The sequence below is a fragment of the Anas platyrhynchos genome, chromosome 1 (assembly GCF_047663525.1).
Source record: "Anas platyrhynchos isolate ZD024472 breed Pekin duck chromosome 1, IASCAAS_PekinDuck_T2T, whole genome shotgun sequence".
NCBI classification, from domain to species: Eukaryota; Metazoa; Chordata; class Aves; order Anseriformes; family Anatidae; genus Anas; species Anas platyrhynchos.
Window position 1 is genome coordinate 181824342 of NC_092587.1, and position 26769 is coordinate 181851110.

At 45.6% G+C, this 26769-nt stretch overlaps 1 protein-coding gene across 2 annotated transcripts in view; it reads left to right on the forward strand.

Moving 5' to 3' along the window:
- Window positions 1-26769, forward strand: part of SMAD9 (SMAD family member 9) — a 42400-nt gene that overhangs the window by 8387 nt on the left and 7244 nt on the right. Inside the window, exons 2-6 of one of the 2 annotated variants that reach the window (XM_027470553.3) lie at window positions 6347-6955; window positions 12672-12929; window positions 15742-15852; window positions 17665-17886; window positions 22306-22562. In XM_027470553.3, coding sequence (XP_027326354.1) covers window positions 6544-6955; window positions 12672-12929; window positions 15742-15852; window positions 17665-17886; window positions 22306-22562 — 1260 coding nt within the window. In that variant the 5' untranslated portion in view covers window positions 6347-6543. Of the gene's footprint in view, window positions 1-6346; window positions 6956-12671; window positions 12930-15741; window positions 15880-17664; window positions 17887-22305; window positions 22563-26769 lie in introns of both variants that reach the window. The other variant, XM_027470548.3, reaches the window with a different exon arrangement.

Below are 26769 nucleotides of genomic sequence, written 5' to 3' on the forward strand. Positions count from 1 at the left end.
GCAGTTAGTACATCCTTTCCCAGTTAGGCACCACGGACAAACCAAAAGCAAACTGGGTACTTAGTTTACTTTTGTGACTGAATTTATGCCTCTTAAACACAGCCACAAGTGTTTGCCCAGTGGAAATTTATGTGGCTGCGTTAAGCTGTGCAGCTCATGTGTCTGAATCCGTCCTCCTTTATAGCAAACGAAGATGTGTTACTCCTGTCAAGAGAAGCTGGACTGTGCTGAGGTAATATCTGAGTGGTTCCACAAGCTCAGAGAGATTATGTGGAAGTCACAGACATTTAGACACTGGCATCAGACGTTGTCCTCTTCTAATCCTGGAGCTGAATGCAGCGAGGGCTCCGCAGTGTGGAGGAGCAGCCAGAGGAGCACGAAGGGCTGTGGGATTTGTCTTTGATATCGATGGCTTTGCTCAAAGTTCAATGCAGAAAGGCTTTCAGACCAAAGTTGAAATAAACAAGAAAATGAGTTTCAGAAGTTTGCATTATTCATTTAAGCTTATAGGAATAAACAATGAGATGCTGCCAGGGCTGTGTGAAACATGGGTAAATTTGAGTCTCAAGTGCTTTACCTCATATCATTGCAGCTGTTTTCAATTGGAGCACTTCAGGGTCAAACCAGGAAGAAATTTGGTTTCTTAATTAAAAGAAAAAAAAAATCCTTCTTTACATCCTATTTAATTAAAACCCTGGGTGTCAGGTTCTGTGGTTGTGGAAGAACTCGGTAACAATGCGATGAATAATTCATTCCCTGTGTTTTGTTGGGTGCAAAAGGCAGTGGTTTTGGACGGGTTCATAACAACACCCTCGTCTTTCTGGTCCCCATCCCAAGAAGGAGCCCGGGGGATCCCAAATTACGCCATGGGTGCCACAAGTGGAACATGGGTCTTTCCGAGGTGATTTGCATCTGTCAGGGGTAACACGGGGCCGCTGTTCCCGAGCCGTGAGCTGCCTGCTGGAGCAGCAGCACGTGTGTGTGTGTGTGTGGCTCACGTATGCATTTCCGTGGTGCTCTGCAGGGGTAAATGCATGCATAAAAACCTCCCTCCCCTGCCCTGCTCCCAGCAGCTGTGCCTGTGAAATCCTGTGCCAGTGCCAGGATCTCTGCCTCAGACTCAGGGTGTGTGAGCAGGCCCAGGGCAAGCTTGGTGAGGTTCCTCACTCCTTTGAGACCCAAAGTATTTGTAAACAGTCTTTCATTTCTTTATTTTAAAACCCTTTTTCCCCGCTGAGCAGTGGAAGATCCAGAGAGCAAACAGCAGTGACAACGTGACCGAGGAAGATCTTTGCCAGCCTGCAGTCCTCCGTCCGCTGCAGTACGCTGGCTGCTCTCAGCTGGGCACTAAATTGATTTGAAACCAAATCAAGTCTCAATTACAGCAATATCAGCTCTGGGAGAACTCACGTCCTTTTCCCTTTCCTAGGAGGTAGAAGTAACTCGCTCACTGCTAGGTAAAAATAACCAACCGCGTGCGTGTTCACAGCATTCCTTCTTACATTGTTCGACTGAAATAATATTCTCCCGTCCAATTCTGTTGTGATTTAGTCACCGAGCTGCAGACTTCCAGCTATAATTGTCTCGCTGTTCCGTTTTCCAGCCGCGTGCAATCTCCAAGAACTGTGCAGCTTCTGTCTAGACGACCCTCTGAGAGATCTCCCTCTGTGGCCTGGCTGAGCTGTGGCAGTGACACCGAGCCTGGTGATGTCAGCCATTTTCGAGACTGATAGCCGTGCCTCTCACAGCTCACTTAGCCGAGGCAGGGCCGAGCCTCGGAGTTCGATTCTGGCACCAGCTGCAAGCCCACATCTGCACAGACGTGCACATGCACGGATATGCTTTTGAGGATGGCCTGGGCACCGTGCTGGTGTTGTGTTTTAAGCCTGTTTCCACCAGCATCCGTGCAGCACTCCTCTTCGACTTCTTGCATAGAGCTTGAAGCGAAATTTAACGAGGACTGATCCACTACGCCCACTGAAATTGAATTAGCAGGGAACTTCGGCAGCACAGGGACCTGCGCAGATGTTCTGCGGGGGGATGATGCAAATCCTAGTGGCACAGTGGATCCTTTTTGCTGCCACATGAGATACAGAGGGGGGTACATCCAATTTCTGAGATCTGTGGAAGGAGCCCCTCTTACTGGCTTCAGCAGGGCTCGGCTCGGGTCAGGGAACATCAAGCCCACAGGGATGGTGTTTCGTCTGCTTCTCTCCGGTCGTGGCATGTCAGGCTCTTCAGCAGCACAGGGGAAGTTACCGTAGAGGAGTTCCTGGAGGAACACGTTTCTCCTGTTGACCTGAGGGCCTAGGGGCTGGTTCTGCTCTGCCAGGTGAAAAATGTGCTTAGGAGCAGGAGGAAGTATTCCAGTCCCCTCTGCTCTGTGTCCATAGCAGTCATTCATAGCTGAGGTGGGACTCATCTCGCCCAGTGTTCGTTGTGTGCAGTGCTGGGTTTTGATGATCTTTTTCTGGGTGGAAATAGAGCGGAGAGCTCTGTGCCACGTACCCACACGTACTTCTCACGTATGTATTCAGGGATTTCAGGGTGACTAGGTCAGATAGGAGTGGCAACAATTTGGACGTGTTTATGTGGCCATGTAAATTCTACCCCAAGGCTGTCTCCAAACTAGTAAATTAAACATGCCTGGTACTGTTCTTGGCCTTGAGGCCAACTGGGAGGGAGACACTTGCTTCCATGCACTAGGTGTCTCATCCTCCAAAACAGGGTGGCTCTATGCAGACTTCTTATTAGGAGTGAGCCCTGCTCCCTGCTAACTCCTGAATCGTGCACAAGAATTATGTGAGAGACTGCTGCTTGGCACAGATCAAAGCCATTTCAGATACCGTGGTAACAATTTACACTGTACATAATCAAATTCTCATGCTTATAAATGTTCCCCAGCATTGTTTAATCTACTAGCTTAGATGTAGCTGAGGAGGGCACCCTGTGTTTAGGGGGAACAGAACAGGTGAGCTGGGCTGAAATGTTTCCAGTCTCACCTTTTCCTGTTCCTGCAGACCACAAAACCAAAAAGATTTGGTCCATGCTTACATGCAGTATGGCTTCTGTCTCTCCCATAAAGCAAATTTTAAACCTTAGGCTTAAACTTGGCAATGGAGTAAAGACGTAGGGCATGGAAGACTGACCATGTTTGGTCTTGACTAGTCTCTGACCAGCCAGACAAAGCTTCCCATGTCTTCCAAGAAGAAGGAATCGTGTTAGTTGTCCCCTGAATGATGCGTGACTCATACGATAGTACATCATGCTGTCGCTGAAGGAGATAAAGGCAACCAGACCAGAACTCCCATTGTGGTACGGCCCAGGGCACGATACATGTGGTGGGGATGTGGATCACAACCGTAACACTTCCCTACCCCTCTGTGTTCTCTAGTGGTGAGCATCAAGAAGCAAGATGGGTCGTCAGCACGGCAAATGTGTCCAACACAGCTCTAAAACCTTCCAGCATCGGAAGTTTCCAGTTGGGTGGGCAAGTTGCCTGGTGGAAAAGGCGTGCAGTTTAAACAACTGCTGTCCTAAGAGATCATTAAAATGAAATTGTGAATTAACATCTCTATCTTTACAGCCCTGGAGCGGAGTGGCTGCCTAGGTATTTCATAATGGGGTATCTAAGCCTGGCAACACAGGGCTTATGCTGCTAAATATGCTGAATAATATGCAGTATTATGTAATTTAATAACATTAAACTCGGATGCTCTGATAATTCTATTATTTGAAAGCTGTTTAATGTGTTTAATGCCACTTGTATTTTGCAAGTCAGTCGGATTTGGGGCAAAAAAGATTTTAGGAGAAACTGGGGGGAGAACGATAGGAAATTGTGCAACGTACTTATCTGAGACTGCATCACATGGGCTGCAAAGCACTGCTTTTGCTTTTATACACATACCCTTGGCGACTCTCCCACTAGCAACAATAGTGCTCAGACTCATACTGATGTCACTGTTGAGTTATTTAATTTGACCGAACGAGATTAATGTGTTTATTTAAAACCCCGGTCAAAATGGAAAAGAAAAGCTCGGGACAATACTTCGACGTGAACACGTATGTTTTCCTCTCTGATGATTGCAGCGTCGCCTTAACTTTATCGGGGCAGCTGTTGACACACGCTAACGCCCGGGAGACCCCCGCAGATAAGAAGAGCCGGCCCTTTTCCCCTCCAGCAGAGCCTCCTGCACCACTGCTGGTACCTCAGGCTTTCATCCCAGCCTCTCCTTTCTTTCTCTTGCTGCTCTCAGGGCTGACCCGCAGCCATCCCAGCCTTTGGCAGCCACCGGCGGGCTCTCTGCAGGCTCTGATGGGCAGCAAGGGACAGGCACCTGGGAGGAGCTGGAGCCCTGCAGGCTGAGCCCGATCCCACGAGGCCTGCCGGCCCCAAAGTTCATCCGCAGTATGTTTTACAAACAGCTCGAGGGTTTTTTCCTGGGATAAATCATTCTGAGCTCATTTCTTTCTCACTTGTTCCTTCTAAGTGTCTGGAATAAACTTCGGCTCTGATTCAGTGGCAATTGCAATGATCCAGTTAAACGCTCCAGGTTGTAGGATTTTTGCAAATACAGAGGGAGAGAGAAGTCAAGGATCTGAGGTTTCTCTTTGCTTGCTGGGCCAAGTTTAAGTTTGAGCAGTTCTGTGGGGCTGCTTATTGATTATTGAATGGTGCAAGTGGGGTGCTTGTTGCCGTACTCTACCAAGAGCCTCTCTCAATGTCTAATGACAATCAGACTCATACACAGAATAAAAATAAAGAAATTGCACAACCCTGACCCTAATTCTGTGGTAGGCATGTGAAGCAAGGTGGGTTTCCTCTCCATTCCAGTTCTGTAGTTGTTCTGTCCCTATTTTCACGCTACCTCCTGTCCCCTGGTGCTTGGAGTATGGACCTCCTGGTGGAGCAGCAGCCACTGCTGGAGCTTGTGACATGCCAGGGAGGCTCCTTCATGCTCTCTGTCCTTTGGGACCCACAAGGGCCATCGAGTCCCACTCCTTGCTCCACGCAGGACCACCCCAATATTAAACCACGTGGCTGAGAGCGTTGTCCGCGTGCTCCTTGACCTCCAGAGCGTGCTGCAGGGTTGGGTGGTGCTGGAGGTGTCAGACCCTGCTCAGGAACCAGGCTTTGGGACTGGCCTCCTGACTGGTGTCCCCAAGCGCCCTTTGAACTCATTCTAACCGCTGTGAATTTAGGAATACTGCAGAATAACACGGTTTGGGAAGCCCTGCTGCTGCCACCACCAGGCAGCATCTCTCTGTCTCCTCGGAGGCTGCGTGGGGGTGAGAAGGACCTGCTCTTCCCACAGGGTGGTCACGGAGCTGCTGCTCCGGAGGCATCCACTCACCAGCTGCCTCCATCTCCCGTTTTAAGTGCTTTGTGCAGTCCTTTGGACTTGGTATGCACAGGGGGTCCATGGACTATATTTAAAGCAGTAAATAGCTTGACATACAAGGACGTTTTTCCTCAGAGTTCCAGTCAGTGGAAATATGTCATTTTCAGCTAAAATTAGACTGGCTCCAGCTACATTAAGAAAAGAAAAAAAAAAAAAGTAAAATAAAAACAAAGAAAAGCCCTCAAGAACTAAACTCTTTCTGTTGGACTTTGTCAGAGTAGCAGCTCCTAGCAGAAACAACCCAGGATCCATCCAGTACAGTCTGTGTCCAAAAGCCTGTGATTTTCATCCAAAAAACTTTGAATTATTGGAGACAGCCAAACAGACTGGCTGGGCAAACAAGGTTTTCTCTTGCAAAGTGAGACAATGTAAATAAGCTTAGAGAATAGTGATAGATCTTTCAAGGCACTAAATGAAATCTGGGAGTAGTTGAATTTTAAAAGAATTTCACAGTTAATATTGTACAGCTCTTGACAAGCAGAGTGAGATTGGAGGGGCAGAGAAGGAGCTGAATACAGAAAAATATCCTACTTGTTGCTCCCATACAATTTGCTATTACAGATTTAATTTTGTAGAAGATGCATGAGCTGAACCTACAGCTACCAGCATAGAAAAAAAAAAAGCAAAACACTACATTTTCTTTCACAATAAATACACCCCCAATCTGCAACAATTTGCCTATTGCATTCAACTCTGACTACAAGTGAAAGTGACTGGACACTTTCTGAGGTCCAGCTGTAAAATGAGTGTGGAGGATAGTGGGGAGGAGAGACTTGGACCCAAAATAAACACCACCAAACAAAAGCAAAACAAACAAACAAAAAAGCAGAAAATGATTGAAAATTAAATGCACATTTTGAATCATTTGTCTTTCAAAATATGCTGCTGAAGGAACAATGAAAGGAGTGTGTGAAGCTTAACTCTGTGCTGTGTTGTTATTCCAGGCTTCATCGGCAGTTTCTTGATGTTTGGGAAGTTCTGAGACCCACCCTGTTGGACTACTCGTGACCAGCACCTGAGAATACAAAATCCTCTCTTGGAAGGAAGCGTCCATCTCAATACTGTAAAAACTCTGCAAGCCTTGCAAGGCGGGAGAGTGATTCGTGCTTCCGTTGACACTGGTGTGTGATCTCTGCTTCTTATGCACTCCAGCACCCCTATCAGCTCCTTGTTCTCCTTCACCAGCCCTGCAGTGAAAAGGCTGCTGGGCTGGAAACAAGGAGATGAAGAGGAAAAGTGGGCAGAAAAAGCTGTTGATTCCTTGGTGAAGAAGTTAAAGAAGAAAAAGGGTGCCATGGAAGAACTGGAAAGGGCTCTAAGCTGCCCGGGTCAGCCCAGTAAATGTGTCACGATCCCGCGTTCCTTGGATGGGCGGCTGCAGGTGTCTCACCGCAAGGGGCTGCCCCATGTCATATACTGCAGAGTGTGGCGCTGGCCTGATTTACAGTCTCACCATGAATTGAAACCACTGGAATGTTGCGAGTTCCCATTTGGCTCCAAACAGAAAGAAGTGTGCATTAACCCCTACCATTACCGGCGGGTGGAAACCCCAGGTAATTATTTCACCTCCAAATGATTCACATCTCTCCATTAGCTCTTGTGCTGGCAGGTCTGTACCCGGTACATCCTAACAAGTCCTCCTTTGGGATCTGAAGAGGCAGGCTCTGTTTGATGGTGAAGGACCCTGGCTCTTTTCCTGCCCAGGGGCATCACAGTCATGGCCATGTGCAATGAGGAGCTCCTGGCAGGGGTCCACGTGTCCTTGGACCCCTGAAGGATCTTGTCCAGGGTGCTGAAAGCGAGGTTCCTCTCTTGGATGTGGGTGCTGGTCATCCTATAGACCCTCTCCCTATAGACCAAGGTCACTGCTCTGCCCATGTGCATGAAGGCTGGGCACCAGCCTGGTCTTACCACCTTGGCTGGGTTTATGCCTCATTGTCTGAAAACCAAAAATCGTCTCATTGATCCAAAGGAAAAAGGTATAGCTCTCTGTAAAGATTAGAGTTGCAGTAAGATGGCTTGTTTTGCCATGGTTGTGAAACTAGCTCAGTTGACTCCTCTTAAAATGCCTGATGGTATGCTTTCAGTGGGATTTAATGGCCTCAGTGGGTAGTTTATGTGGAATAAATCCCCCAAGTTCTCATAAAACTTTATTATTTTTTTTCCACCGATGATCCTGTGTAGACTGGACTTGGTCAGCGTTGAAAACTTCTGACCTGACTGAAGGGTCATTTAGTTGGGCTTTGTGTCAATGAGACAGCTGTTATAAAATTGCAGTGTTCACTGTTGACTTCTGTAGGCATCTTAGAAAGCAGGGTAGAGATCTCGAGCGGTCAACCTGTTCCCCTCTCCCCCCACTCCCAAGACAAAGCTAATTGCCAGCTACATTCCTGACAGATGTTTTTCTAATTAGCTCTGAAAATCCCATGCGATAGAGGCTCCACAACCTCCCCAGGCAAAAGAATCTATTGCTTTGCTCTCCTTGCAGTTCAAAATGATTTCTAATGTCTAACCTAGCTCTCCCTTGCTGCCAAAAAATCGCAGTAATTCAATTTACTAATGGATACGGTTGGTAAGTGTATACTTATTATTCTGTGATTACTCTTTGTCTGGCATGAACTTTACTCTGAGGTGACATTAGGATCAGATAAGTGAACTGTGGGATGTTTCTTTTCACACAGATGAAATAAGGGAGAGACATTTGTTAACATTTGTTAAACAGGGGCTGTTCCCCTTCCTGATAGTCCACCCACTGCAGCAGAGCTGTCATGTTGAAGTTGTATCTGAGCTGCTGTAAACATTGTCACGACTAAAATTTTACAGCTGCGGGGAGTGGTGCACGTTGTCAACAGTTTTCAGTGGAAAGAGCTGATCTTCTGCCTTGCTAACGTAAACTCTTCGAGAAACTAAGAAAAGATGCTCATAAAATATCCCATGTTGTGTATCTTTCTCCTTGAAAGCTGCAGTCTCCAGTGCCTTCTCATTTCTTCTGGTGTAACTCCCGCGTAGCTAATGGAGTCTCCTCAGCGCCATGGCTGACAGCTCTGCACGGGGCTGTTTTAAACCCCCATCTTCTGATCTGGTCAGTGCTCACCGACAAGAAACAGTGCTGGGATGACCCAGCAGCTGCTAAATGGCTTACAAGGCTGATACACAAAAGGTTTCAGCTGTGAATATGTCCCTACCATTAAGCCAGTGAAACAGACTGGCTGTGTCTGCACTAGTACGTGGAACATGGCTGTAGTATTGCTGAAATGCCTGCATGCTCCCCAGCACAGCCATGACCTGTGCTGGCTGGCATTGGCCCACACAAAAACTTTTGGACACCTTTGACGTGACCACTTTGTGTTGGGGGGGGAAAGAGAAACAGCTTACAGCACTGCCAGTGGCAGTAACGCAGCTCGGGGCCAGTCGGAAAGCAGTGCTGCAAATGGGGGGTGAGGGAAGAAAAGAAATGAGCTTGGTGGGGAAGTTGAAGCATTGAGATCGCCACAAAAAAGGCTGGGAGTGATTGATCTAGGTGCCAGTCCGCTCAAACAACAGTCCTATTTTTTTTTCCTACAGGAAATCTTCCACATCTAGGCTCTTCCATATTACTTCCATACCAGTGTCTGTCCTTTTGGTGCTTACTTTCATCACTGAGTCTGTCTTGCCGAGTCAGCCCCTCTGTGGCCAGGTCCATTACCTTTTATCCATTATGAGTGAGTCGTGTCCAAGATGGGAGAGCCTCGTCCCTTCTCAAATGGCCTGGCAGATCCCTTCACCAGCGAGTGTTGGTCCTCAGGCTGCCCAGCCATGTCACGGTCTGTGCTGACCAGTGCTGCACAGGTTGTGTGGCTTTCGTTGCTGCTGCAGGTGTTCTCAAGTGGATCTCCCCCTTGCAGGTCTGCTGACCACAGGTGCCGTTTAGGAAAGAAACAAAAAAAGATTTCCTCCATTTGTGCAACATCACAGTGCAGGTAGGGGTTAGGCCACCTAGCCTAAAGGAGGTAGGCATGATGGTTTGACTCCCTTGGTTAGATTCCCTCTTGAAGGGCTTGTCATAAGTCTGGATGTTTCATTTTCAGTAGAAGCTGCATTTCTGGAAAAATACAAAGCCACCTAAACACTCACCTTATTTTTATATGAGATCATTGATGTGCACTGTGGCTGTAGATAGCAGGAGCCAAAGTGAACTTAGACCAACTGATAGCTTTCATCAGCCCCCTGTAGGACTGCAGTGTGGTATCTTCCCAGTTAGAAGACCACCTGATGGTCTTACTGTTGGCCATGTGTCTGATGTTTGTCAATGGTCCTGGGCATAGTGAACAGGTGGAACATGTGGGTCTCACCAGAGGATGGACCTCTGAAGGTAGTGGACTCTGCAGAGATGGGCTGATGTGTCAGAAGCAGTAGCACGGATGTTGTATCTGGAATTAAATAGTGAGGCAGACAGCTTGCTTGCTAGCACCTGAGGTCACAGGCTCAATAACCACAGTCCCAGCCAGGTTTCTAGCAAGAATTGTTGCAGCTGAGGAGAACAGGAGAGAGCCTAGAGCAGGAGAGGCAGTGGTGGCAGGACTTGGGACATGCCTGTGTTTGCCTTCAGTTGAACAAAGGTTGTCAAAAGATTCTCTTTGCCCAGAGAAGCTGTGGATGCCCCATCCCTGGAGGTGCTCAAGGCCAGGCTGGATGGGGCTTTGGGCAACCTGGTCTGGTGGGAGGTGTCCCTGCCCATGGCAGGGGGTTGGGACTGGGTGGGCTTTAAGGTCTCTTCCAACCCAAACCATTCTAAAGTGATTCTATGGTCTGTGAACACTTAGGGATACACAGAAGGAAGGATCTTGGCTCTGAATAGCAGGTAGAAGAAAAAGACCCCACTGAGTAGCAAAATGCAGGTAACTTGCAGGTAAAATGCAGGACAGACTGACCCTGATGCACTCAGTCTCATGCCTTTGGTCACAATTCCTTCAGAATGGCTGAGCCTTGGAGGGCGACCTCCGTTACCAAAGGAACACGGAGAACAAGGCCCTCAGGGGATTTTTTTTTTAAAGCCACAAACAAACAAAAAAAAATCTCTGAATTCCTCACCACCACAGAGGCTTCAGCCCTCTAGGCAGCCACAGAGCAGTCAGTGGAAAGATTGAGTGAGGTGGCAAAAACTGTACAGAGGAGGAGCAGAAATGAAGAGTGCCCTGGTCAGAGCTGGGAATGAGTTCAAGGCCTGAAAATTCCTCTTGCTGACTCACTCAGGGCGAGTCAATGGCTTTCCCTGGCAAGTGCTGTTCACACATCTCCATTCTCAGCCCTCATTTAGAAAAGGATCTGCTCTGAGTTCTCACAGGGCTGAGGAAAGCAGCTTCCCCAGCAGCGGTACCCGCGTGGAGGTGCCAGCACTGCTCAGCACCTCTGCTGGGTGTGGAGGCATCCCCGGAGTTCTGGCGGGTAAGAAGTTAACTTCTACAGTGAACCCCTGCCATCACTCCATTTTTTTTTTTTAAGTTTTTAGTGCTCAGTGCTTCACTTCACAGGTGACTGTCAAATTCTCCGATGGCACATGCCAGTGGTTGGGCAGGAGCGTGGCTTAACCCTGGCCCAGCCCGAGCAGGGACCTGAGCTGCTGCTGGGACCAGGCACAGCTCCTCCTACCAAAACAGCCCCAGCTCTCCCTGCAAGCAGTGGGTGCTCATCTCCCAAGGAGGGTGTTCCTGCAGCCTCTTCTCATGCACATGTTTTGCATTATCTCTCTGGTTGCTTTATAGCAATTACTCCTCTCTTTCATTACACTGGATAAACGAGAGTTCGCTGTAATTAAAGGTGCTAGCTAACCTACCTAAAAAGAATTGGCCTTACCTAGACGGAGCTCTTGGGCCCAAACAATATGTTTAAACACGTTCAGACAATATATTTGTGTCAGCATTTACAACCAAGGGTGCCCGTTGCTGTTTGTTTCCGTAAGCCGGTAAGGATGGACTGAAAGATTATGTGAGGCTGGGTTTTAGGCCAGAGGAACTCAACACCAGGTCAATCGATACAAGCCTGCAGGATTGTTCCCGTTGTTGGGACAATTCATCCTTGTCACAAGAACCCAAATTGCCTCCCTATCTTCTGTTCTTGCTTTTAGATCTTGGAGATTCATTTCCCCTGCCTGTGTTTAAGGCCTTAACAAAGGCAATTAGGTGCTGAATGAGCTAGTGACTAAAAGAGAAGTCTTGTGGTACGTTATAGGTGCTATTACCCCCTCCTGCAGGGACTACAGAGGGACCCAGTTAAAGCCCAAAGCTGAACTCCCATGTACAGAAATACTTAGCAAGCTTCCTTGCGTTCCAGCCTCAGGGCTACATCTTGTAGGTAGGTCACCTAGGAGGGTTTCTAAAAGTGTTTTGGCTCCAGTTCTGCTTTTACTCCTGATCTGTCAGAATCCAAAATCCAAAATCATTCAGGTGAACTTTGGCTTTCACAGTGCTGCAATATTACAGCACAGTGTAAGATCCAAATGAAAAGATTTAGTGAGGAGAGATGCTTTCTTCTATTAGAAGCATAATTTCTATTATTTTTCTATTTTACACAGATGAATTTGGCTTTCAGTTTTCTGACCTGCATTTTTCACGTCCCAATTATCAATCATTGACATTTGTCTCCTCATGCTAGATCTTTTCTAACTATATTGCAAGAGATAGATTAATATTACTGCAATATTTCAATTGCCATTTACATTTCATTTTAAAGATCCCACTGTCTGGCTGGCAGCATTTTCAGGTACCTGAAAACCTTTTAAATCTAGTCTCCAGCTTCTGGTCTGTGCTTTTTTTTTTTTTTTTGCCAATCTGGTGGTAAAATAATGCCGTGTATTGCAGACTGCTATTAATTGATATTAAACTTGGCTCTGATTTTGGCAAAATCTGATTATAATATTAAGCAAACCCCTGATACTGTCATCCTTTCAGGAAGGAAAAGTAATTTCGAGACGGAGGAATGTGTCTGTTGCATTTCTGTAAGAGGGCTGTGTGCCCATGCTGTACATGTGAATTTTATGGTACCTTGCTTAAGTCAGGAATGAGTCCATATTCTTCACATGGAAATGCAGAAGCTGGCTGCAAATCTGGGAAAAAGGGTCCCAAATCATGTTTTGATTCTTGTTTTTGGACAGGTTTGTTGCCGTTCAGTGACTTGTATATAGACAGCAATATTTGGGTAGCATGGAATATAGCTCTTTTTGACTTACGAAGAGAGATACTCTCAGGAGTGCAGTTTAAATCGATTTTTCTCCATTCTTGTTTTTATTTTCAGTCCTACCTCCTGTACTCGTTCCAAGACACAGCGAGTTTAACCCTCACCTCAGCCTCCTTGCCAAGTTTCGAAATACTTCTCTGCACAGCGAGCCTCTGATGCCACACAATGCCACCTACCCTGATTCTTTCCAGCATCCCCCATGCACCCCTTTTCCATCATCACCCAGCCACATGTTCTCCCAGTCGCCCAACAGCATCAGCTACCCCAACTCACCAGGAAGCTCTTCTGGACCAGGGAGTCCCTATCAGCTCACAGGTAAGAACGAGCTCTCAGACATCCCAACAGAGGCTGTCGAGGCTTTTGCCAGGGCCTGGGATCAGGAGGCAATTCTATGTGCTCCCTCCAGACTGTAGCTACAGATTGAAATGTTGGACAGGATGGATTTGGAATGGGATTTCTTGGGACTGTCTCTTAGTATTGTCTCCCTCCTTCTAATGGAGGCTCAAGGAACTGAGGGCTGTAGTCATTCCACTCCTGAAGTGCCTGAATAAACTTTCATGTTTACTGTAAGGGAGAAGTTCAAAAGAGGAGCAGGTGTGCCTGGCCACCTTCTGCCCTGGGCTGCCCATCCAAGCTTCTGGGACAATCCATGGAAAAGACCATTTGCAACGCCTGTATCAGGCAACTTTAATGGAAGTGGTCAGGATAGGGATCTTTACAAACACCAAGAGAGACAGAATAAAATGGGGAAATCAACACACAGCAATTATTTTTAATATATGATGATCCCACTGACTGCAAACTTCAGGAAGTTAAGGTGTTTAATAATCTAATCCAACACTTGGTGAAGCTACCAGGCAAATACCCATGACTTTGAAATGTGTTTCACATTTCCACAGTTCCTAATTCATCAGGGTCAAGACACTCAGATTGTTTGTGTTGTGAACTCCTTACTTAGTATTGCTCTAATTACCAAAAATTTAACTATTCTTTTACTGTTAAATATATGAAGAAGGTGTCATGCAACACAGCTGAGAGCTAGCTTTAATATCAAAGCATGGTGGAAATTCACTTCTGCACTTTGTTGTAACTGAAATAGTTTCAGCAATCTCAGCTTTTTCACAAGGATGAATTCAGGTCAGAACACTGTAGATTAATGTTTTAAAGTGTCAACTACAAAGCATTTAAATTCATGTCCTTAATGATATATCTGTTCTTATTTTAAGTGCAGGAAAGATGTTTATTTTCACAAGGTATTTGTAGTATTTTAACTTCCTTTTAAGCCGGACACTTTCAACATTTTTCCCTTCCCGGTACACTCAATGGATTTCTGTTCATTTCTTCTCCAGATCTGTAGTTGAGATTAACTCATACTTAGCAACATCCAAACACTTCAGAGAGTAGTAGGACTTGTTTGTCTTCTCCCATCTTTTTCTTTCACCTCTCTGTAACCGAGCTGGATTTAATGGAGCTGGTTCTGACAGGTAAATCAGGACCATTGCAAAGTACATAATGACTCTGACTCGTGTGATTTAACTGAACTTGGGGCCTGGCAAAGCTACTTAAAAATGTAAGTGGCTCAACCTGAGCTTCAGTATGTCACAGCACAGTGAATGCTGATAAACATAATTTGCCTGTGTAACGATCAGGGATGAACTATGTAAGGCAAACTAGGACTAGATCAAGAACCTTGAGTGGGATGGATGACACCAAATATAGATGTCAACAATGCAAATTTCTGCATCTGATGCAATTGTTTATATGCTCTCTGTAGTCAACAGAGAAAAATAGGCACTCCTAGAACAAGATTCGTTTCCTCTTAGGGTACATGTCTAACGTAGCTGAGATGCACCATGTCTGGAAATACCCATTTTTCTTTAGGAAAGTTCATAGTGACTATCTTAGGTGTAGACATCAAAATACCTGGATAACCACATTATTTCTTTCTGTAACTTGTATTATCTTCCACTGTTTCTTGATTTTGTTTTATTGTCCTAGTTTGCTGCTTTTTCTGTGGGAATGGTATGCCCTCTGTATGTTAGGAATATTGTATAGTGTATGAAATTCCTAAATCATGAGCACTACTTGAATAGAATTAATAACATTCCCGTGCAATGCATATTTAGAAGTTTCAGTGGTTATCCTATGAGACAGTCCGCATTTATCCACTCTGGGTGAAGTTGCTGTGTTTTGAGGGCCAGTCAACAGACCCCATACACAAGAGGAAATTTCAGCTTGGACCTGGGTTAAACCCTGGACTTCTCTTAAAGATACCCTTAACCCTTTAGGCTCACATATCACTGTAACTTGCACATAGGTCCATTGAATTTCTCTTCACTTCATACTTTCAGAATTTATGTAGTGAACATCGGCATTTTCCAATATGAAAACAAGGTCACTTTGACTTCGTAAAGCCTCCTGCATTTCTTGAGAATCCCCACTACGGAGAGCTGCTTTACGTTTTCCAGCTTGCTGTGCCATAAAGGAAACGAACCAGGGTCTGGGCAGGTTGTGAGTTGGTACTTTTTCTCCACGTTTTTCTTTCATTTCCATTGCTCTTTGATGGGAGACTGAACAAATCAGAAGAGGGCTGTGCTTCCCTTCTAGGACAGAGATGAAAAGGACAAATCCGGAGGTAGTTTTGCCAACTCGCACTTTAGAAGGCTTTCCATAGGCCTTCTTTATAGTCTGTGAAGAAAGCAAGCTTTCTCCCAGAGGAGCAATTACAGTTAGCTTCTGCTCTTAAATCATCCTCTGCAAGGGTTTTACATTTAGGAGAGAAGTCTGGAACTGAAGGATCAAACTGCTTTGCTTTCTTAGTGTAACCACTTGCATTACCAGAGGACTTGGCAGGACAGTGCTCTGGGCCTGAGGCACTGTTGTGACTGTTCCTCCTTCTTTCAAGTGTACCAAGTCCAACACGATTGCTCTCCCTTGCCATTCTTCCTGAACATATATTGGTCTTAATCTGGATACTGCAGTCAGGTTCAGATCTGTGCTTTGTTTTTTCTAGCTAAACAGTGCAGAAGAAGTGGTAAGTATCCACCAGGAAATGCTGGGGAGCATTGACCAAGGTATTGATTTGGGTTTCTTTTCTTTCTTTTCTTTCTTTCCTTCTTTCTAACAGTGGAAACTCCACCCCCACCTTACCATGCAAGAGAAACTCCAGGAAACTTAAATGGGCGGTCAATGGATGCAATATCTGAAAGCCAACTAGTACTGTCTTTGCCCAATGGAGGTAAATCTGCCGATGGAGAAACTGAAAGTAAATAACTATTTGTACTATTCTTCAAAGAAAAATGTTAAGCAAAAAAATATTATTTGAACTAGGAGGTTCAGTGATCTGTAACAATAGGTCTCAGACAGTTTGAGGATAAGGCTATGTACTCCTGCATGTCCATTAGCTAGCAGAATAGGATGATCTAAGAATTCAGTGACTTATGTGCAGAGTTACAGAGTTTAGACCTTACTTGCGTCCATGGATTACTACAATGAGAAAGTTGTTAATGAAGGCAAACAGTGTTATCTACATTGTAAAGACAGAGATATCAAATCAAGGATGGAGAGGCAATACAACACAAAAGAGCATTATCAATATCAAAACTTTCTTTATCACCTTTAGTTGTGGTTTTCATGTACTTTAAAGTTGTACATTTGGGAACTTTCTTACTACCATCTTTGTGTTAATGTTACGTTAGTGACTGGCTAGAATGGAAAAGGAGATATTCTAGTGAAGTACAAAAAGGTTTTTACAGACAGCCAAACTCTATGTCCTTATATAAAAGATTCTGTAGTGGGGAAGTGCATGGGTGGTTAGAGTAGAAGGGACTGGGATATTCCTCCCCCCTCTCAAAGCATCTTAATGACCTCTCCAGTGTGGTCTCTGCTACCTCCAGACTATTAAGGCAGGTGATGCTGATCCTCCACCCTTTGAAGGCCACTGCTGCAGAGCAGCATGGGGGAATTGAGTTCCTTTGCTGTGTTTTCCTCTGGCTTCCTCCTGCTGTAAAAGAAAAACTACCATTGTCCTTGTAGTCCAGTGTATTGCAGTCCTAAACAAATGTCCTTTAGAGCATATGGACTGAATTCTGCACACACAAGCACATTAAACAAATAATGCCAGGCTTCTGAACCATGAAGTAACACGTATTTGTCAGAGAACCAGAGGAGAAGCAAGCTGAGGATGGTAGTGTTAATAACAGATGAGTACACAGAACGGCTGGATAATTACTAGTTATCAGACACCAATATTTTAAAGTAAATTGTCGAGATTTTAATCTCCTTACCATAATTTGCCATCTCTGATCACTGCCACAGTGAATCTTAGTTGGAATTTTATTAGAGGTTGAGCACAAAGGTGCTCTGGGGGCAAGAGGTCTCACATGCCTGTGGGAGGCAGGCAGGATAAAGTTTCCCACTAATTCCTGCAGGACGAATGAGGCTCAGAGATTCTGTTACGGTATTGAGTCTTCGTCTCTGAGTTAGAAAACCTGGGCAGGGTTTAGATCCGAAAGAAATGACCTTGATGACATTTCCACTTACAGTCCCACATGGAAGCAGAAAGCCTCAAAGCATGCAAAAAATTTGGGGGGGAGTGATTGATTACTTCTGAACTTCAGCGTTTGGTACTAGACTGAAGGCTTGGCTCAGTTTTGACTTGCTTTGAGCCCATCTGTCATCCCTAGCTGCTGCTGGTGTGCAGAGCAGATGTATCCCTTACTATTTTCAGTGTAGAGGTTGGGTCCCAGTTCAGCAAGGAATGTCAGCATGTGCTTAATTTAATGCATTGGAGTTATCACTTTTAAGAACAAGTGGGACTCCTCAGAGGCTTAGAGTTAAGCTGGAATACCAGCCCTTTGCACATTTGGAGCTTCAATCATAAAATTAAGAAGAAACAGAAGCTGCTGTTGAGATAAAGCCTGACATAAGTGACTGTTTAGATGAAGAGCTGGGAGGATGGAAGGGGGAGGAGAGAGGAAAAGAGACAGAGAATGATTGTTTTAAAAGTATTACTGAGACCTGAGCGGCTGATTAATTTTGTTTCCTACAGACTTTCGGCCTGTTTGCTATGAGGAACCCCAACACTGGTGCTCAGTTGCATACTATGAACTCAACAACAGGGTAGGGGAGACTTTCCAGGCTTCCTCTCGAAGTATCCTCATAGATGGATTTACAGATCCCTCAAATAACAAAAACAGGTTCTGCCTGGGACTGCTCTCAAACGTAAACCGCAATTCTACTATAGAAAACACCAGGAGACACATAGGAAAAGGTAAGAGAAAATCCCTTCTCCTTGGGAGTATTCAGAGCTTGAAAGAGCTATACATTGCATTAACAAATTTAGCTGTGTTTGTCTTAAAAACAAAGCTGAGATTACTTCTGAAATAGAAGAAAAGCAGCTGATCCTTTTCTGACTGGATAACAATCAGCAGAGTAGCTCCTTACAAAAGCTATTTACTTGGCCAGCAAAGAGAAAAATGTTGTTTATAGTTGTATGTTCTAATTTAGCAGTATGTATTTTCATTTTATTTATTAGAGCTTCTGGCAACTGGGAATATTGCCATTGAAATGCCACTAAAAGGATAATTGCTGGTGCCTCAGGGCTGGTTCTCCTACCACCAAATAACAAAGGGAGATGGATGAAACACTTAGCAGTTGAGCTATTTAGCTGAAGAACTCTACAAGAGTTGCCTTTGTAGCTTTTTCCCCGTAGCAACTTAAGAAAATCAGTCCAATCTGATTCCCTTCCTCATCAGCTTCTCACTAGTAAAACCAAGTCATGGATTCTGCCTCCAGCAGGTCTTGTGTGCTCCTCTTCTGGTGTGTGCACATCTTGGGCACACCAGCTCAGAGGTTACTGGTGGCATGTAGGATGAGACCTCACCTGGATACGCATGGCTCCACACGCTCCATCCCAGCTCGTTAGGGCTGTGTAGGGCCTGATATTCTCCCAGAATTTATTGTTGTTTGCTGTAGTGAGTCAGAAGCCCTGTGCTGGCCACTTCTCTGTGCAGATGAAGCTTTGCTTGTTCTGGTATATCCAGTCTAGACTCATTATCTTGCCAGCCCAGCCTCTCACCAGTAGCTGCCTGGGAATGGATTCCCTACTGGGCTAATTAACTCTAATTGTTCCACTCCTATTATCTTGTCAACCTCACCTCATTTCCCAGGCCTAGAGCAGTATTTTAATTGGCTCTTGATAGTCTAGTGTTGAATGACGGTGTACGAGGAAGGTCTGAGACAAATGTGACATAGTTTTAACAAACACCAGTGAACCCGAAGGCTGGTGCCGGAGACATTGTGCTTAGCTCTTGCACTTTGTTCCAGAAGGAAAAGAAGGATCTGTGTTGCAAATGTGCAGTGTGAAGCTAGCGTGATGTGTCTAGGACAAGTGTCACGGAGTAGTTTGGTGTGAGGTGAGCAGTGGAAAGGAGTTGCACGTCTAGTTCCAACGTACTCAGAAAACAAGGCAAAGCTTCTCTATCAGCATAAGCCGTCAAAGGGGTGTAGATCAAAGCTGAGCCCGGCCCTAAAAGAAGAATGACAAAAGATCCTGGTCAAAGCTGTCATTTGAGGATGTTACATCCTGTGAATTTCTGCCCCAAAAGAGGAAGAGACAGAACAGGAAGAATATGAGGTAAATGCTAATGGTCCTCATCCTTTCAAATCTGAAGATGTGCCTTCATTGATTAAAAGTCCTTTTAAGTCTCACACTAGGAATCTGCCCAAGGGAAGGGAGCAGGCTGCCCAGAGAGAAGCTTAGTGTATCTGAGATCCTTAATTTTAATGCTCTTCCCTGTTTATGCAAATCTTAAAAAAACACATGTTCAAGTGGAATAGAAGTGGCACCAGTACAGGCCTGCAGAAGAGCACAGAGCAGCTCCAAAAGCCTGTAGTTCAAAGGCACGCTGGACAGATGAAAGCTACTGAAATGGATACAATTGTCACATGTTAACAGGGGAGAAAAAAAGAGTGAGTAAACAAGATTAGCTCAGTAGGATAAGGATATGCGATTGAATTGTCATCTAGTGTATCAGCGTGAAACGGTTTCCTGGAAATACCACATCAAAGCTAAAAACAATCCAGAACACAATGCAACATCTACTAGCAATTGGACCTGTTTCAGCAGTCAGACTTCAAGGACAAAAAGAGGACTTCTGATCAGAGTGGCAAAAAGATGTGGATGCTTGGAGATTGCTGAACCTCCACTTTCTGCAGAGAGCAATGAAATCCTGCTAAAACATATGGGCCCTTGATTTGGCCTTCTCCAAGCATGCATTCAGCTGGATGCCTTCCTTCAGGGTGCTTGTCTCTGGCGAATGAATACCAGAAGAATGGAAATGCACACTGACATTTCAGTGCTGCTGTATTTATTGCTTTTAAAAAGTCCACAAGGAAAAAGAAAATTATAGCCTCAGCTTTCAGAAGTTACTTTTGTGTTTTTGTTTTTGCAGTATGCAGTTTGGGTGATGCCTTTGGAAACATTCTCTTTTTCTTTTTTTTTTTTTTTTGGAAGTTGGGTATTCAATATATTCTGAAAATCCAGCCTTTAAAGCTTTGCACCTAGAATCACCCTAAATAAGTAGTTACACCTGAAGATCTGAGGTCAAGGACATCGTTTATGTCCTTGTCCTTCTCTCCTTCCCCTTTGCTCTCACTGTTTATTTCAGGCAGTTACACGGACTCCATCAGGGTCAGCTAGAGCCTTTGTGGTTTTAGTATCTAATGTCCTTCCCTTTCATCCCCCGTCCACGGGAGGGAAAGGAGCCTTAGGTCACGTAATAGCAGCCGCAGAGTGCACCTCCCCGTGATACCTGGCGCAGCTGGGCTGGAGCTGGTGACTGGCCTGATGGAGCTGTAGTCTCACCTGTGTTCCCAGTGCAATAAGAGCTTGTGCTGCGAGCCACACCTCCCTGTCACTCACATCTAATTTGAGATCTCGTGGGTGCACAGAAGTAAAAGTCAAGTGATGGCTTGAAGACAGACTAGGGTTCTTGTCTGAGTCACTCTGGAAGTCTATGGGAGAGCGTATTTTTCCCAGATCCCTTTCCCACTCAACCTGCTTTTCCCCAAGCCTTTCCCACTTGTCTCCAGAGGCTGTTTTTGTTTTCAGGATGTGCCGCTGCCCCTTGCTGTCATGACCACAAAATCAGGAACAGAGGCTGGGAACGTGTAACCAGTCTTTTTGTATGAAAGACAACCGGAATGAAGAAAATTATGACTGAATTATTAAAAAGCATAGTTATCACTAGCTTTGCAGACAGTCCACTTAGAGTCTGAATGTGTGCATTTATATGTCAGAGTTTGAATGCCATACCTGGGAGTAGGGAGGATTTTATTATTTTTAGTGGTGGTTTTTATGTGAAAAGAGGCCTGAATTCTTCCACCGCTCCAGGCCGTTCATCTCATTTTCACAGGATGACTCGGTCCCCTTCAGGGTGTGGTTTCATGCTCACGTTTAAGCAGCCTGGGTCCCCATGGCCATGCTGGCACTGATGAAGATCTCACTGCAAATAAATCTTTGTTGTTTCCTTTTGTTTGTTTTTAAGTTAGTTTTCATTGGGTTCAGTTCCCTGACCTGGGTGGCTGCCCAGTGTCCAAGCCTTGCTGCCAGCATGAAAGCAGGTGTGGGAAAAAGCATCAGGAACATGGGGAGAGAGACTTTTCAGCACCAGCACAGACTTCCATCAGTCTGAGCTGTCTGTGAACCTACTTTCTGTGGTGGATGGAGTGAATCGACAGGTTGCTGTGCCTCTCATCATCTATCAGCTGAGGAAGGCATCAACACAATTAGCTTACACCAGATCTCTAACCTTAAGGTTGCCAAATTGGGCTAAGAACAATTCTCCCACCACTTTATATTTATCTTCATGCAAGCAGATGTCTGGGGGGACTGGAGTTCTTGAATGGATAGAAATGCTTCCATCTTAATTTCCCAAGGCATGGTAAAAGTTTGGGAGGTAGTGTTGGTAAGGCATTCAGGCACTGGGAAGTCCACCTGGAAATGAGTCAGTTTCTTGCTAAAGGTTGCTTTGAACGTGAAAGATCTGGTGAGTAAGTCAGGGACATGCAAATGTAAATATGTGGTTCTGATGTGGTGGATAAAATACAGAAAAGCTGTTTTTAAGGGCACACCATGCTGTGTTTGAGCTGCGTCAGATAGGATCCAGTAGTAGTACATAGCGTGCAACGAAGTGGGTCTTGGTCAGCGTGCCTGTGCTCAAACCAAATAGATGTGGATGTGTAATGTGTAACAGACTTGTCAGTTCTCTGACAGATCGGATCCATACTTTGTATATGGCTGACATATGTTTGACATTTTGTGTGTGTATACACATGTGCGTGTGTGTATCATAAAGTTCCATGCTGTTGGGTTAAAGAAGTAAGCCAATATTCACAGAGAAACAAAGCAAAATATCACATTGAGATTTTTTTTTCCTGTACCAATACCTCGAAATACTGTTTTTGACAATTTCCTCTTAATGCTGATGAATGCACAGATACATGGATATACACAAAGTGTACTGTCTTTTAAAAGACATGGTGTAGGCACTGAGTGCCTGGAATGATACTGGCCTTGTATGTCCACACCAGTGAAATAGTTAAAAAATTCACAGAAACAAACTAAATTACTGATATAACGTGTTGTGAACAATGGAGGAATAATACCTGTCTTGTTTTCTTTCTCGAGGTGTTCATCTTTACTATGTCGGCGGGGAAGTTTATGCTGAATGTGTCAGTGACAGCAGTATTTTTGTGCAGAGCCGCAATTGTAACTATCAGCATGGCTTCCACCCAGCCACTGTCTGCAAGATCCCCAGCGGCTGCAGCCTTAAGATATTCAACAACCAACTCTTCGCCCAGCTGCTTGCCCAATCAGTCAACCATGGCTTTGAAGTGGTATATGAGCTGACCAAGATGTGTACAATTCGAATGAGCTTTGTTAAAGTAAGGCTTTTTTGTTTTCTCTTGCCTTTCTGAAAAGGACAATCCCATCACTTGCTAGCTGAAAACTAGCTTGCTAGCTAGTAAAACTAGACCCTATCAAATCCTTCCCAAATAGGAATATGCACCCAAGCTGCAAATTGCATTCCAGAGACAGCCTGTTTTCTAATCTTGCCTTAAGCTTGTCTTGCAGGTGGTTAAAATCAATAGTTGTGGACAACCCTGAAATTTCCTAGACTCCAAAAATAACATTTCCATAGGCTCATGTGGAAAACAAGCAGAGACTGAACGGTGGTGTACCCCCACTGATTGCAAAAGGAGCTCAGCTTAGATGGGCTCAGCAGCATGTAAATGTAGTACATATCTTAGGCAGTTGTGATCTGTTACTGCTTTGCAAGGGAGCTTGGTAGAGCCACAGATCTGAAAAAAATGTCCTTATGTCTCCAGACCAATTTGTAGTCTCACTGTTACTATGAAGTTGTATATATAGAATTGTATACGTATATATATGTATATATATAGTCAAGAAACACTAGCTCCTCCTTCAGCTCCCATTGAGCTTGTTGGGAACTGTCAGTGTTTGCCGCCTCTCTGATCCCTGTTTACAGGTTCTCTTAATTCCTGATCGTCAGCCTCACTACCAGAAGGACTTCTTGCAAGCAGAATACAAAATCCAAAAAACCAACTGACCTTCCCCCTGTTATTTAGCATGAAGCCACCAAAGCCATTACTGTTTCCATAAGTGTCTTTGAAATCTGAATTTTGCAATCTGACTTCTCTGTGTGCAACGTATCAGCCTTTGTGGGAATTTCTTAAGTCTCTAAATGGCCCTCTAAGTAGAATGAGATCTCTTGAGCCCTTTTAGCACTTAAGATTTACTTGGGTGCCTGCTGTGGCATCTAAACCCCAGAGAATGGTGAGTATTTCAAGACTGTTTACAGATGTGCTAGACTCGGACTTCCCGTAGTGGTGCTGGGAAGAGCTGGCAGCAACGTTCAGCCTGCAAACTAGGGAAGTTGCACCATTAGGAGCAAGTCAATCCTGTTAGGTACCATAAGAAGTGGCTTGAGTATGTCCATTCGTCTTGCAGGTTTGGTTTTATACAAATGACGGAATCGAGCTGATTGGATTCACATCTAGGATATAACAAAACTGCTTGAGGCTCAAGCCCAGTTCCCCTGTATTCTGCAAAGCAGACGAGTAGAGTCCCAGGGAGCTTTCTGGCCCTACTCTTTCCAGCCATTGTTGGGGACCCATCTGCTTAACTCTCTAAGAGCATTAAGGTGCCCTGTAAGTTCTCCCAAGAGCCCAAGCCAAAATCTCCGTGCTTGTGACCATGTTCTTGCTTTGTTCTTGGGAAGGAACTGACATCTTGTTCACACGCAAGCATTAGGGAAAAAAAAAAAAAAAAGCAAGCGAGAAACCCAACAAACAACATTTTCTTTAATGGAAGACGTGAATGGGCATGTTGTTTGTAAAGGCAGTGTAGCCAGTTATGCAATATCTTCATTATCTCAGCAACTCAGGGGCAGTCTCTTTGATGTGTTATCTGCCTCCAAGCCCAGCATGGCAGCAGAAGTGGTGGCACTGATGCACTAAGTAACACAGCTGCTGTATTATCACCTTGCTTTGTTGAAACAATAGCAGCCACTATAGTGCCTCAGGCACCAGAAGACCTTTGCAAGGAGTTATTTTGAACCTTTTCCCATGACCTTTGGAAAATGGCTATGCAAATGTCACCCAGACTCTTCCTAGCCTGTAAAAACCCTTTCCTGTACTCAGTCTTCTCAAATTATTTCTCTCCGAAGGTGTGAGCCCTGGTGTGTTTAGTTCAGGGACAGAAATACTCTTGGGCATTGGGCAGAGGAGCATGTTGTCTGTCAGACCCCCAGAAAATGCCACACACCACAAGACCCTAGGTGCAGGGCAGTCCTGTGGCTTCTCCCCAGATTTGTGTCGAGGTGCTGCTGGGCAAGTTGAGCCAAAGGGCTCAGCCCTACACCACCAGTGCTTGAACTACCAGCTGGGAGGCAGGGCTGGGCAGGGACTAAGTCATGAGAAACTTGCCAGGACTCTATCACTCTCTGGAGGCAGGACACGGGACAGGGAAGTGAGGCTCCTGTCCTCTCTGCTACCCCTGGTTTGCCCCTGGAGCAGCTGGGAGGAGCTCAGCCCTGGGGCACATCTGAATGTATCATCGGTGAGAGCAGGTAACAATTTCCATCCACACAGCCCTCCTGATAAACCTAGCAAAACCAGGTTGTCCCCTCTCCACAGGTGAGACAGCTGAAGCACAAACCAGAGAGACAGAGACCTTCACCAAGCGAAGGCCCGAAGGCAGTGCCCTCCCTCCCATGTTCCTGCAGGTTTGGGGGCTGAGGGGCTGACCCAGCACGGCTTGGTCATGCTTCCCAGTGCAAGGCAGCTCAGTGCAGCCCAGTGCAAGGCAGCTTAGCGCTTTGGGACCCTGGCTGTTGCCCACGCAAGGTGGGAAGGGCTGGCAAGAGCAGCAGGGTTCCTCAGCAGGCTTGCCCCATGGTGAAAAGCTCACTTCTAGACTCCCCCTGTGGGTATTGTTACCCTCTTCCCATCCTCTGTGCAAAACAACAACACAGCTTTGCAGGTTGTTCTCATTTTATTCCCATTTTAGGGGAGCTCCACCTCTGGGTTCACATCAGCCCTGGGGCTGAAGGAAGCTCCCTGCAGCCGGGGAGCCTGCGTGATCTGCTGTGATCTGGGGGAGCCCAGGGAGCCCTGCCCCCGGGCATTTCACCCTCCAGCAGCACAGGCAGCAACGGGGGAAGGTGGCTGGAAGTGTTTGGGAGCTGCCAGCAGAGGGAGATGCCCGGCCATCTACACAGACTGCCAGACTCCTCACAATCAGGCAGGTTGCATTTGCAACCTGCAATTCCTATTCCTACAGGTTTTCCGTCCTGTTGTTCGGGGGAGATGCATCAACTCCTCTGACACTTGCCCTTCTGGCCATGTTTTTTCCCTGCAGCTGAGGATTTAAGGCTCTTAACAAAGTCAGAAGCCTGACAGCACTCGAAGAGTGGCATTTTTTGCAAACATTTCCAGAACATTAATCTGAGTTGCCTATGAACACAGGCACTTGCTAGCCTGATAAATGTTGCTCAGGGCAGAAAAATGCTCCCTGATTAAAAGTACACGTTGGGCTTTGGTGGGTCCATATCTTCATTTTCTGCTCTCTGCCCCTTTTCTCCATTAAGCACAAATGAATTTTATCCAGACCACTTATTATGGCATCTCGTTTTGGTCTTGGTCCTAGTTTTGCAGGTGAGTGTCTAGAGAACTGGTTCCTAGCATCCTCAGTAGTTTGAATTGTTCAGCACTCTACAATTTAGGTACCTTTGGTAAGCATTGGCGTTAATATATCTCCATGTCCCTCTCTTATGACAAAAATATCACCCCCCTGACTAGCATAACTGTAGGGTTCAGCTTCCCTGGTCAGTGGCCCGCAAATACAGAACCTCATCCTGTAGCGGGACAGCATTTTGCAGATTGCCCTGTGGAGATCAGAGCTCTGTTTTGTGAGGCCAGAAGTCAGCTGTGAGACCTCAGGCTCTTCCTTGGATTGCTCGTGTTTGTGTGAAATCACTGCACAAGCATCGTGTCTCCAGAGCTTTGGTATTGGGCTGAAGAGAAGAGAGCAGGAACTGCTGGGTTGGATGCTGAGTGTTATAACTTCTTTTCTGTAGTTCTGTGCTGATAAAAACATCTGGCTAGTCAAGTCCTGTGGCATTTTGTTGATCCCTCACACTGATTGGGGAATCACAGAATCACAGAATCACAGAATTTCTAGGTTGGAAGAGACCTCAAGATCATCGAGTCCAACCTCTGACCTACCGCTAACAGTCCCCACTAAACCATATCGCTAAGCTCTACATCTAAATGTCTTTTAAAGACCTCCAGGGATGGTGACTCCACCACTTCCCTGGGCAGTGGTGTACACAGGTGGCTAAAATCTGCGCCCACTTGAGGCAGGGACTTCTGGTTCTTTTTTCTCCCTGCTAGCATCCCATGCCCACCTTCTGACAGGAGCTCCTTGTCCCTCATCTCCCAGAAAGAGCTGGTGAAATTACTGCAGGATTTCCCACAGCAGACAGCCAGGAATTCCCGTGTGAAAAAAGGATGTGTTCAAGGATAGAAAAACTCTGGAAAATGCCTATACATGAGTTAAGTTTAAGGT